A 13903-nucleotide genomic window follows, 5' to 3' on the forward strand; every position below is an offset into this window, starting at 1 on the left:
CCTTGTTTAAGTTATTTTTGAGTCCCTTTTTAATGCATGGTCTCCCCAGCAAGCTCTCTGCAGCGCTACCATACTGCAAATAGCCTGGGTTTTAATCCACGAGATGCCCCACTAAAATAATCCTCCCCAACCTTGGAGGCTGGGGCTAATGGGAGCTGGAGTACAATGCTGGGGGACCCCCCAAATTAGGGGGGCTGCACTGAAAGAAAAATACAGATCCAACGCCAGTCAGAAGAGACAGTCAATATCTTTCATCCCTGGGCCCCTGGATGTGGATGGACTACAATGCCCATCATCCACGACCATTGGCTAAGCTGCCATGGATAATGGGTGTTGCAGTACAGTGGAAGGGTCATAGCAAAGTGGTGTAGAGCCTGCAAATGGTCTCCACAAGTTGAGCTGGGACAGATGCCTTGTCTAAAACCCAGGAGAGCGGCTGCCGGTCAGTGTGGACAACACTGAGCTAGGTGCACCAATCTTCTGACTTTGCAGAAGGCAGCTTCCAAAGTGTCCCCTACAAGAACCTGAGTGCCTGACACCCACTGCACAAGAGCAACTCACTTTTCTGGCATCTGTCACCGGAGTAGCCAGGTTTGCACACGCAAGTACCATCCTTTTTGTCGCACTCCAGGCTGTTTGCTTGTGTGCACCGGCATTCCTCAGAGCAGCCTGTGCCGTAGGCCCACTTTGGACAAGCTAACATAGAATGGGAGTGGGGGGCAGGGGGGAGAGAATCAAGAAAAAAAAGTAAATGGACTGTGGGAGGGGAAATACACTTATTGGGGGGACCCCAAGAGCCCTCTCAGTGTCCCCAGGCGAACAAGTTGCCCAGCTGATTACCTAAATGACAATAACGCCCATAAAGGCCTGGGTCGCACAGGCAGGCCCCGTAGATTCGGTGGCAGCGCCCTCTGTTGGCACAATTGCATTTCTTCCTACAATGCTTCCCGAAAAATCCTTTGGGGCAGCCTGGAACCAAACAAACAAATGAAGATGGTCAAAGCAGAATGATAGGCTGATGTAGGCTACCCTCTTTCTCAAACTCGGGTCCCCAGGTGTGGTTGGACTACAACTCCCATCATGCCTGGCCAGTGCTCAGGGATGATGGGATATGTAGTTCAAGAACATCTGGGGACCCAAAGCTAAGAAAGGCTGGGCTAAATCCTTGATGCTTTAGTGTCCCAGTCACTAAAGGCAGCTCAAACCAAGTCCTTTCCATTTGCTGCTGATATCAGAGAACCCTCTGGGACATTGGACTGATTTTGAATTTTGTTTATACCTTCTTGCTTAGTCTTATCTTATTACCCTCAATGCCAAAAATGGCTGCACATCTTTCTTGCGTGGAGCGAGGGGAATTAATGCAGTATCAGGTGCCTCTTGGACTCATTCCTGCTCTTCTTGAGTTGTCTTTCCTAGCAAATTGCTTCCATATGTTCCTAACTATTGCTGTGAGGTCATGTTAATGGATTTCATTTTTGTTTCTTAGCTTTGGACAAAACATCCGTCTCTCCCCCTCCCCCTTAAATAACCTCCAGGGTGGGGAAAAGTACAGTATGTGGCATTGTGTGACAAAAGTGGGGGATCGGGATCAAAGAGACCTGGGTGACAATTGCTACTCAGCCATGAAAATGCCTTTGGTGGCCTTAAGAACATTGCAGTCCCTATGGCTCTCGACCTCTGTTCTCCCCATTGAAAGCAGCATTTGTATTTTATCTCACAATCATGCATAGGTGTCATTCCCATACATTCCACAAGGAAGTGTGCTTGTACATCCTTGAGCATCCATGCACACCTATCTAGGAGCCCTGATGAATGGTCACAGCTGCTTAAGGACGTGTGCTTGTTGACGCTATGTGTTTGCTGCAGAAAACACAAGGTAGCCATAGTGTGAGAATGAGGGACAATCAGAGACAAAGGGCCTAGAAATGCGAGTTACAATGTGAAACCGTTTGTTGTTGTTGTTTAGTCGTTTAGTAGTGTCCGACTCTTCGTGACCCCATGGACCAGAGCACGCCAGGCACTCCTGTCTTCCACTGCCTCCCACAGTTTAGTCAAACTCATGCTGTTAGCTTCGAGAACACTATCCAACCATCTCATTAACCACCTCTGTCGTCCCCTTCTCCTTGTGCCCTCAATCTTTCCCAACATCAGGGTCTTTTCCAGGGAGTCTTTTCTTCTCATGAGGTGGCCAAAGTATTGGAGCCTCAGCTTCACGACCTGTCCTTCCAGTGAGCACTCAGGGATGATCTCCTTAAGAAAGGATAGGTTTGACCATAGCTTTTACTATTCGGACCTTTGTTGGCAAGGTGATGTCTCTGCTTTTTAAGATGCTGTCTAGGTTTGTCATTGCTTTTCTCCCAAGAAGCAGGCGTCTTTTAATTTCGTGTCTGCTGTCACCATCTGCAGTGATCATGTAGTTGATGGTAATCGCTATATCGTCCTGATAATGGATGCCCCAAAATATTATAGTGCATTCTCACCTCTTAACAGGATGGACAGAATAATTTGATCAACCTCCTGATGACCATTAACCAATCATGGCTGCAGTGGGAAATGTCAAATCAGGAGGGAGAGAGGATGGGAAAAGTTGGTTTTGACAATTTAGGGAAGTCACTAAGGGCTTAGGAGTTTGTCTAGCACAATAAACCTGGTAGAGGAAAAGGTCCTAGAAAATAGCTAGAGTTGTTTTACTGGCATTGTAAGGCAGATAGCTATTCTACAGAGCAACAAAAATGGTTTTGTGGAATAGACTCATCAGTAAAGTTTTCATTTAAACCTGTAACAGCATTTACGACTGATTAGTATTGTGCTTTTACTAATGAAACCGTTAAGCATCATTTCTCACTAAGTGTTTGATTAAATAAAGTCCAGTTTTGTTTCCAATATTCCTCAGCTTTAATTGATATCCAGAACTGGGAATAACGTGCCTTAGGAGTCCCAACATTAAGAGTCCTTGTTGCCGATCAATAGTCACTTATAGAGAACCCCTGAATTCTTATCTGATTTATAGAGGAAGGGCCCAAGTCTATATCTCCCTAGTTTCAGTCACGTTGCCTCACCTCCCATATTCACTTAGGGAGTTTGTCGCACCCGGTTTTGACTTTTTATTAATCAACAAAACATGGCTATAGCATTCTGCTGTTTACAAGATTTATAGATTGCTTTTTAGTTTTAGAAATTCCCAAAGCAACCATGAGCACATCAAAGCATCTGCCACATGCAGGGAATGGGAATGAAATTTGATTTGGATTTTTAATGTTGGAAGTTCGGGTACAACTCAGCTTGCTGAAAGGGGTTTAGAGTAGCAGACCTCCAGATTCCTAGACTATCTCTGTACTTTTAACTCTATGCTGACTTCTCTCTGTGTCCTTGATGTTTAGACTGATAAGTCTTGGGTTGCATCCTGTTTACAACTTCCTCCTCCTCCTTACACACTTTTTCTGGACCTCAAGGCAAGAGGTAGTCTTCGATCTATCTTTTGAGAACTAAGGTGCAAGCATGGCTGATTTGTTTCTCTAACTAGGTAGTTAGCTAGGGCTATAGAACTCTGTCTTACAAAGAATGCACTTTCTTTAATAGACATTAGCATTCTTATTTTATACCAAGTCTCACCATGAATACTTTGTAGTCCCAGCAAGGAAGGACTCTATATGCTAACTCCTAGTCCACATTTTCAGAAACAAGATGCAAAGCGTAACTGAACTAGCCTTCAAAAATTCAGACTTTTCTGAATTTTGCAATTCAGTTCCCCAAACAAAACATGGATGCAAAATGTGCCTATTAGGGAAAATGTGCTTGAAGCTGCATACAAGAATGAAAATAAATATGCATTACATTAGGGAATGACAAAAATGCAGCTGGAGGCCTGCCAAAGTCCTTCCTTTTCAACAAACCTTTTGAAACAAAGGCCTTTATCCCAGTCTGTACCCGGACCTGATTTGAAATTGTTCTCTCCTTGTGAAAACTGTTTTTAATTGTTAGTTTTAATTGTTCTTATAAATGAAGTTGTGTAATATTTTCATTACTGGCATGAAATCATTTTCAGATGTTTTACGGGAGGCAATACATAAGTGGAACCAGAGGGGGGGCATCGCACTGAATTGCATTAAAATGTTCACAAGGACTTTTAAAATGTATATCAGAAACTCATGCAGAAATGTGGAGAGCTCAACTTAAGACCAGGGGGAAAAAATGAGAAACAGAGGGAAATAGCAATTGGCAGATATATCCATCCCAATTCGTACGGTCCCAAGCCTTTCCTGCTAGAGGAGGCTGAGGCCAGATTCACATCATGCATTGAAAGAACTTTGATAACTCTTTAAACAGTCAGGGCTTCCCCCCAAAATTCTTGGGGATGTAGTTTGTTAAGGGTGCTGAAAGTTGTTAGGAAACCCCCTATTTCCCTCCCAGAGCTACGGTTCCCAGAGCGATTTAACCATCAATCCCTTTTCACAGGAAACTCTGGGAATTGTAGCTCTGTGAGGACCTCTAACAACTCTCAGAAGCCTTCACAAATCATACCAGCAGACAGATTACCGAAACTAGATCTTTAAAAAAACTCTCAGCACCTTTATCCAATTACAGCTCCCATAATTTGGGGGGGGGGGCTGACTGCTTAAAGGGGTATCCCAGCACTTGGGAGGGTTATTGTTTTTATTTTTATTGTGTATTTTGTGGTTCTATATCTTGATTTCATTTTGTGAACTGCTCTGAGACCTCCGGATATAGGGAGGTATATAACTTCAATAAATGATAATAATACAGTGGTACCTCAAAAGTTGAACAGAATCTGTTCTGGAAGTCCGTTTGATTTTCAAATTGTTCAGAAACCAAGGTGTGGCTTCTGATTGGCTGCAGGAAGCTCCTGCAGCCAATCGGAAGCTGCATAAGCTGCATTGGCCATTTGGGTTCCAAGTAACATTTACAAACTGGAACACTCCCTTACGGGTTTGAGGCATTTGGAGGCCAAAGCATTCGACTCGCAAGGCATTCAGGATCCAAGGTATGACTATAATAATAATAATAATAAACGTGCAGTGCGAATGTGACCTTAAGTGGAACCCTCTTTCCAACTCATAGCAGGAGAGCAGAAAAGAGGTCTGAGCCTTACCGTCTTCACACAGTTCCCCACTGACTCCAGGCGGGCAGCGGCAGGCTCCCGTCACCGGGTTGCAGGTGCCTCCATTTTGGCAGAGGCAGGTAGAGCTGCAGTTCCTTCCAAAGGTACCTTCTGGGCAGGCTGTGAGAGGGAGACAGTCAGAGAGGGTCCGTGAGATGCTAGAAACAGATGGACCAGGCCAGTGGAAACAGCGGACTTCAAAACCTTTAAAGCTCTATGCGGCCTAGGACCCACATACCTGGGGGACTGTCTCTCCTGGTATGCCCCGCAGAGGACCTTAAGGTCCACAAATGACAACATTTTGGAGGTCCCAAGTCACAAGGTGGTTAGGTTGGTCTCAACTAGGGCCAGGTCCTTTTCAGTGCTGGCCCCGACTTGGTGGAACGCTCTGTCACAAGAGACTAGGGCCCTGCGGGACTTGACATCTTTCTGCAGGGCCTGCAAGACAGAGCTGTTCTGCCTGGCCTTTGGTTTGGACTCAGTCTGACCCTTATGGTTTTGACTTTTAAAATGAGGCTGCATTTTAAATTGCATTTTAACTTGTGTTTTAAATTGTTGTGTTTTTTTGTTTTTTTTCCTTATTATGTTTTTACTGAAATTTTATTGGTGTTAGCTGCCCTGAGCCCAGCTCTGGCTGGGGAGGGTGGGGTATAAATAATAATAATTATTGTTGTTGTTGTTGTTGTTGTTGTTGTTGTTAAGAATTAGATAATTTGTGAAAGGTAAGTCTGTTGCTGGCGACCAGACACAATGGCTGTGTTTCAGGGATATGCTTCAATCAAATGCTGGATCCCACACTGAATCAGATTGATTTCGGTCCAACCCAGGATTTAGACAAAGCCCATTGAGGCAACTCTGGATCCCTCTGTTGGGATCAAGTCTACCTGGAATGATCCAGGGCTGTTAAAAGGAGGGGCAAGGGAGAGGCACCTCCCTTCCTGACCGCATAGACCCATGGACTTGTGGAGTTACAAGAGACTTTAAGGGCCACCTGGCCCAACCCCCTGCAATGCAGGGATTCATCCTGGGTCACAATGGAGCTGCTCCAAAGCACCAGCCTGGGTCCTAAAATCAGATCAAGTGGAGGCATATAAAAGCCTTATGCTTTCCCTCCACCGTCAGAGGTATACATGCCTCTCAGTTACTGGGAATCACAAGTGGCAAGAGTGCTGCCGCACTCAGGTCCTGCTTGCAAATTTCCTGAAGGCATGTGGTTAACTGCCGGATGGGCCTTTGGCTTTCTGGCGAAAGCCAAACGTAAAAAAAGAAGACCTTATTCTAAGATAGGCATCAGTTCATTTGGTGGCAGGTGACTGGGCAGGGAAGGTGCAGGCATGACTCAATTCTGCCTACAGACTCAATTGGCCCCTTGAGGGAGGTGGCAGTAGTGGGGAGTGGTGGTCTCTGTTTTTCCAGAGTGGCCAGACACTGTGCTGGGAGACAGAATCCTCAAAGGTTCCCATTGGTGTCATATAAAGAGTTCATTAGCCTTTCAAAAGCCAGCAGTGCTTCTAATTCACCGCCGATAGGTTTATAGCTGCTGTCTGAGTGCAAACACTCAGATCCAAGGCACACAAAAATGCCTGGACTGCAGACTGGGATCTCAAGGGGCAGATAGCGGCAACGGCCTCCACACAACTTTACTGAGCACTTTTGCCGAGTAACTCTAGTCCAAGGTAAACATGATAAAATGCAGGCCTTTGGTGCTATTCCAAGCCAGCTGGCTCACCACTGCCCTGACGCTCTTCACGTTTAATGGCCTCTAGGAAGGAAACACTTTGACAGGTCATAAAAGGCGGCCCCATCGTTTGCCGGGGCATCGCCTTCCCAACTCACTTTGGTTGCAGAGGATTCCACTCCAGCCAGCAGGACAGTTGCAGCCTGTCCGGTCCTCATTGCACACCCCTCCGTTTTGGCAATCGTCACATGTCAGGCTGCAGTCGTGGCCAAAGGTGTCGTCCAAGCAGACTGCAAGAAAGGTAAACTGTTACGGAGCTCAACCTTGAACCAAGAGGCAACAGAAGTGCAATACTTTTATGAGGGCTAACTAGGGGAGGCTCCTAGCTCCGTGCTTAACATGCCAAAGGTCCCAGGTTCAATCCCTGGGACGTCCAGGTAGGACTGGGGGGAAAGTCCCGTCTGCAACCCTGGAGAACCACTACCAGTCCATGTAAACAACACCGAGCTAGATGGGCCAATGCTGTTGTCCGGAATAATTATGTAAATGGATCGTTTGATTCATTTAAACATCTGCATCATAAGATTCAGCGATGCACAGAAGCTGGTGTGGATAGCTCAGTTCCAAACCACAGTTTAGCAAATCAGGTCATTTTGTGCTGGAAATCACAAAGACTGAATTCACATCTCCCAGTACTGGAGTGCAATATGTTCAGGATAAATAAAATATATCTGAATGTCTAACTTTGCATGATTTTTTTATGGTTCTCCTGCAGGATAATTACAAGAAAGCGAAGCGTTGGGAGTTTGCAAGCTGTAGACCCTATAGAATGAAATCTGAGTTGTTAAACTTGCAGGACATACACATGTGTCACACAACAGAAACCAAAAGTATGTATGTTCAGTGGAATAGTGATTGTTGCTGGTGTGTGTTTTGATGGAGGAAGAGAAAACCAGGGAAATGAATAATGGAATGGAATACCTGTGGAAAGGGCATGCCTAGCTGGCTGGCGGCCGCAACCCTGAACAGGAACGCTCATTTTAGGAAGGAGGACACAGTGCAATGTTTTGCTGTGGGTCCCATGTGTGCTTACTGAATTTCTCAGACAGCGTATGCTCTCCTCTTGCTTCTGCCTCCTCCTCCTCATCAAGGTAGTCTTCATCAAATAGCTGGGTGAGCTCATCTCGCAGGACCGCCACGTGGGGGAGCGGCCGGAAGATGGGACGCCGGCTATCCAGGGCCTCCACGGGTTCATCGAGCACTGCAGAGAAAAAGCAAACCACACCAAGGACTGTGACGTTAACATATATGAGAGAGTGCTGGAGGGGAAATAGTTAAATAGGTTGCACAGAAAGGACCCAGGGGGGACTATAAAACCAGTTCTGGGAGGAGTTGGTTGGGAGTTGTTGGTGGGTAGTTGGTTGGTTTTAGTGGGTTGGCTGGTTGGGAAAGGCACTTGTGAATAGAGAGACAGTTAGGGCCGTGGGTTCTTGAGTGTGGGGAGGTAGAAGAGATAGAGAGAGGAAAATAAGACTAAGAAAGTAAAGAGCAACAATGTTTGGAATGCCGTAAAAGTTTGTTTGTGTCAGAAATAAAATACACTCTTCTTTATTAATTGAGAACCCGACTGAGACTGAAGTGATTTTACCAGGGAGGACCTGGTTGGTGGCAGCGGATTAGTGGTGTACGGGTCAATAGTCCGTGAGACAGCCAGGGGCTCCGTACGAATGCCACAAGGACATTTGAGGAATGCCAAGGACCCAGAAAGATGGTCTGATCAATCTCCAAAAGAAATAAACTCATTATGGGGGCTGAGCAGTGTGCAATGGTCTATATTGTTTTATGTTGCAAAGAATCTAAATGCCCTTTTCCAAAATGACACACACCTTCCGCATGCGGACCCTTCTTCATGCATTACATTTTTAGGTATAGCTTGAGAAGGGTCACTAATCATAGAGCATGTGCTTTGGATCAGGGCAGAGGACCTCTGCATTTGACCCTTCGGATAATGTCTGGATGGAGGACAGAGTTTGGGGGAGTGCAAGTATGCATAGGAACTATCCTGCGGTCTGAAGGTAAAATTGGCATTCAGCACTCCACACACTTTTGCCTCTGGCCCTGGCTCACTTTGGGAATACGGCCCCCAGAAAGTTGCCTAGAAGGGAATGTTGCCCTTAGGTTGAAAAGGGCTCCCATGCAGATGCAGAATGTTTTCGGTTCAGCTCCTATCATCTCCTCCAAGGAGGAGGATAAAATTGGGAACGAAATGAGAAGGGGACAGAACTGGGTACATCACCTTGAGTTTCTTAGAGGAAGGTAGGATGGAAATAAAATGCAATAAATAAACAAATATAAGTAGGTATAACGAAGAGCCACTGTGCTGTGTTGGCTTTTAATTTCTTTGTTGATTTGCTCCAAGGAGCTGTTTTGTTTTGTTTTGGGGGTTGCTGATGTTTCCTGTACCATGTGCACCAAGCCTTTCAGATTGGGTGGGCTCTCAATCTAAAGAAGTAAAATGCCTCCAGTGTTGAGGAGGAGGAGGAGGAGGAGGAGGAGGAGGAGGAGGAGGAGGAGGAGGAGGAGGAGGAGGAGGAGAAGAAGAAGAAGAAGAAGAAGAAGAAGAAGAAGAAGAAGAAGAAGAAGAAGAAGAAGAAGAAGAAGAAGAAGAATGAAACGGGTGGAAAGATGAAGAAGTCACTTACAGAGACAGCTCCTTCGGTCTTCATCGAGCTTGTAGCCAATCTGACAGCTGCAATGGAAAGACCCCACCAGGTTCTGGCAGAGGTGTTCACATCCGCCGTTATTTGAAGAGCACTCATCCACATCTTAAAAATTAAAGGAAGCATTTATTTATATTAGTTTTAATTTTGAGCTACAAATCTTCAGAATGTAAGAATCTAACAACATGGCTGGACTAGGCCAATGGCCCATCTGGTCCGGCATCCTGTTCTCACAATGACCAATCCAATGGGAAGCCCAAAAGCTGGACCTGGGCACAAGAGTCCTCTCTCCTCCTGTCTTTTCCAGCAACTGGGATTCAGAAGAATAACTGCCTCAGACTATGGAGGCAGAGCACAGCCTTCATGGCTAGTAGCTATCAATAGCCTCCATGAATTTGTCTAACCCTCATTTAAAGCCATCCATTCTGGTGGCCATCACTGCCTCCTATGCGAGCAAGCTCCATAGTTTTAACTGTGCACCATATAGATTATTTTCTTTTATCCATCCCGAAACTTTAAACACTCGGCTTCATTGGGTGCCCACGAGTTCTTGTGCTATGAGAGATGTGGAGGAAAACTTTTCTTTATAGCCACTTCCAAGCTGGAGAGGAGGTGGGGTTGCGGGCTTCATGCCCTCCCCCCACGTGCGAGGGGGCTGGCTTGCAGCCCCTGCAAGAGCAGGGAATCCTCCGGTGTGTCATCTCCCTCGCCAGCTAATCGGCTGGCCTGGGAGGCGTGGACCACCTATTCAGGGCCAGCATGCCTGAGGATTTCCCTCTTTCTCCGCTCCAGCACCCCAGCTGCTTCAACATCCAGTTTAGCATGGAGGCCCTCTACAGAGATGATGGCGTGCATCTTTCGGATGCTGGAAATGATATCTGGTTGAACGACATATCTTCAGGGATTAGGGATTGGTTACAAGTTTGAGGGTATTGGGGGCGAGCTATTGCTCGAGTGGCGGTTAGGCATTGGTAAGGATATTGTTATGCAGATGAGTGGGGGGGAGGAAGCGCCATCACCTTCCCCCATATCAAGGGGTAGTCCGGTAAAGGATTCCGGGGGGCATCGCCCTGTCCGAAGCCTATGGAGGTGTGGGCCTAAGACACGCCCCTGAGCGGTGATCCCGGGGGAGCTCCTAGTTGATGTACATCAGCAGGACTCCCCCTACTGGTGGTTAACCCTTGCTGGTCTTCTAGCAATCGGGCTGAAGCCGGTTAGTCGATAGGGCCAATGCCTAAGCCAATACCGCTCAATTCCTGTAATCAATAAAGTTGTGGCCCAATTTTGCCCATTAACCTAAAATACTGGTGTCCTGTGTCTTTATTTCCGCGGGGGAGGCGGGAACTCGCCACGCAACCACCTTCTCCATGCGTACATTCTATAAGACTTCTGACCTGTCGCCTTGCTCACTCTCCCTTTCCTCTAAGCTGCAAAGTCCCAAGCGCGGCCACCTTTCGCTCCACCCCCTTGATCATTTGTGTTTCCCCTTCTCTGAACTGCAGGTCAATAAGATGAACCAGACTTAAGTAAGACTGGGAAACTGACAGATGCCTCCATCCCTAGATGCACACAAACAAAAAGCATGTGGACCTTTGCGCAAGAGCTGAAAACGAATGGAAGGGCGCAATGCCAAACTATTTTTTTAGTCCCGCTGAGCACATAGCACCTCCCTACCATCGCAGCTGCAGCCGTCAGCGTTCAGCCTGTATCCAGCGAAGCAAAGGCACTCGTAACCCCCTGGGTAGTTGTAGCAGTCCTGGTGGCAGCAATGAGAACGAGCGCCGCACTCGTCTGTATCTGGTCAAAAGAGAAACGGTTGTCAGTCCGCATCAACCCTGCGAAGGGCCCTGTGAAGGAGGAGCAGGTTTACCCGGCCCACCCCCTAAGACAGAAACAGGGGAGGCATTTCAACGGGAATCTTCCCAGTTCCTACCTGAAAGCCAGCTGTCCTGCAGTTCTCTGACCGACATGTACAAACATGCATATATTGTGGGGGAAGGGGGCATCTGGTTCAGTAGTGTCTACACTGACTGGCAGTAGCTCTCCAGGGTTTTAGGTGGGGGGGGCAATCCCAGCCCCATCTGGAGAGGCTGGGGATTGGAGACCTTCTGCATGCAAGACAGATATTCTCTTGGGGAGCTACAGCACTTCCCAAAATTAGGGAGGGGAAAGTGGGGGGGGGGGGGAGAGAGAGAAAGAGGTGCAAGTGAGAATCTTTACTTGGACCTCCTCTCCCATCTACCATTGCCCTGATTGCATGTTTAATTGGGGTTCAGTAGTGGCACCCGCCCTGTGGAACGCCCTCCCTTTCAGATGTCAAGGAAATAGACAACTATCTGACTTTTAGAAGACATCTGAAAGCAGCCCTGTTTGGGGAAGTTTTGAATGTTTGATGTTTTATCGTATTTTTAATAATCTGTTGCTAGCCACCCAGAGTGGCTGGGGAAACCCATTATTATACATAATAAATTATTATTATTATACAAGTCTGAGGTTGCCCATAGATACTGTCTACCAATTACACTGGCTTGAAATGAAAGTGCAAACAGTATTCCAGGCCCTGCTAAACCTTCCTTGCCCATCACACACCCTCAGCGCTAAGAAATTTAATAGAATCATCCAGAGTAGTTGCCCCTGGACATGGGAAAGCTGAGAAAATCCCTGTGGGAGGCAGGGGGACAGCAACTACAACCTCAATGCAGAAAGGATGCAGGCGAAACTGCACTTAATGGTCCTCTGAAGATCCCCCTGGATGCTCCGGGCACTGACCCAGACAGACCTACGCTCCACACGCGCAGCTCAGATGCATCCGGTGCATAAACATTTAGACACAGGCGGAGCCAGTTCCCTATCCAGGAAATGCCTGGCTGGTAAGATCTGCGGAGAGTTTCTGATTAGGTTAATTGCCAGACTGGGACTCAGCACAGCGTGATATAAAATGAAATGCAGACATTTGAGATCATGGCATTCACACACAAACCCCTACGCACACTCCTTTGTCCAGCAGGCAACCTACAACTTGACAAAGCGTTAAGTTTTTGGCAGCTTGCTTGGAGATGGAAACCTTGTTGTTGTCAGTAATTCTTCTAGTGTTGTTGATGGAGGGGAAGGCAAAGGAAGCCTGGTCTCCCAGGGCCTGTGGTATTGGCACCTGCCGAGCGTGCAGAAGGTCTCAGGTTCGATTCCTGGTGTTTCCAAGCAGGGCTAGAAAAGTCTCCTCTCTGAAAACATGGAGTCTGTGTTGACAATGCCTAGCTAGATGGCCTGGCTCAGTCTAAGAGAGCTTCAGATGTCCATTGGGAGTATTTGCAGCTGAGTGAGGGAGAAGAAATTCAACTGCTGGCACCTCCCGTTAAAAGAATCTCAGGCAGTTGGGTTGGGAAAAACCCCTGCCTAAAATCTTAGAGAAATGATGGCGGGTAGTATTGGGCCAGATAGACCAGTGGCCTGGTTCATTATAATAAAGTGCAATATATATGCTTCTCGCTTGTCTGGATGGATAAAGAAGGGTGTACAAGCATGTGTAGAAACTGGCTGCATGAAGGTAACATTTAGATGCATTGCCCCACCTATATTTGTCTCTGGCCATACCTATCCCTGGCATGTGGCCCTCAGAAGGTTGCAAAGAAGGAAATGTGGACCCTGGGCTGAAAAATGTTCCCTATCCCTACCTTGCAAGCTTCCAGGTATACCAAGATGGTGTTCCCCAGGGTCCTGGTCAGGTGGGGTACTTCAGGAAGAGACATCCTTGATGGGCCAAAGATCCACTCTGGGTTCCATTGGGCAGGTGACCCATGCTTTCTCCACATGTGTGTCTTGCTTGCTCAAGGCCATACCACTAAAATGGAGGCTATCATGCAGGGGTCCACAGTTTATTTGGGTGTGAATTGTGTATTGCTTTGTAATGATTTGTTGGGTCTCTGGACCATAATAAAGATTGTTGTTGTTATTATTATTTGGCTGCCCTTAGCAGCCAGACCAAAATAACCCATGTGGTTGCCTCCATACCCTGGTTGGTTTGTGTGCTCTGGATACCTAGACCAAACAATGGCCAAAGAGCCCTTTCCCAAACAGGAGTACAGGGACCAGAGGCTTGTTGTTGTTTTTAGCAGAAACTTGGGGAAACTGAGTTCCCTTACCACGTTGTTGTTGTTGTTGTTGTTATGGTCAGGTAGCGGGCGGGGGGGAGAGGCTGGAACGGATATACACCCAATGCCTGAGCCAAAACCCCGCCTATAACTGTAATCAATAAAGTTGTGGCCATTTCTAATCCAGAACATTGTCTGCTTAATCACATCTTACATTTAGTCACTGCCCGGTGTGTGTTTGTGCGACTGAGCCTGCAATAAACAAACAACTTTGTGGTGAGTTCCCCCACTGTTTTTT

General features: G+C 46.9%; 1 protein-coding gene across 5 annotated transcripts in view; it reads right to left on the minus strand.

The window, feature by feature from the left end:
• Positions 1-13903, minus strand: part of MEGF6 (multiple EGF like domains 6) — a 204916-nt gene that overhangs the window by 36450 nt on the left and 154563 nt on the right. For all 5 annotated transcript variants that reach the window (XM_083452048.1, XM_083452047.1, XM_083452049.1 and 2 more), the window contains 7 exons: positions 11192-11314; positions 9500-9622; positions 7891-8058; positions 6956-7087; positions 5111-5239; positions 841-969; positions 562-696 (listed from right to left, as the gene is read on the minus strand). In XM_083452048.1, coding sequence (XP_083308174.1) covers positions 562-696; positions 841-969; positions 5111-5239; positions 6956-7087; positions 7891-8058; positions 9500-9622; positions 11192-11314 — 939 coding nt within the window. The remainder of the gene's footprint in view (positions 1-561; positions 697-840; positions 970-5110; positions 5240-6955; positions 7088-7890; positions 8059-9499; positions 9623-11191; positions 11315-13903) is intronic.

The sequence above is a fragment of the Podarcis tiliguerta genome, assembly GCF_965153285.1.
Source record: "Podarcis tiliguerta genome assembly, chromosome: 8".
Taxonomy (NCBI): Eukaryota; Metazoa; Chordata; class Lepidosauria; order Squamata; family Lacertidae; genus Podarcis; species Podarcis tiliguerta.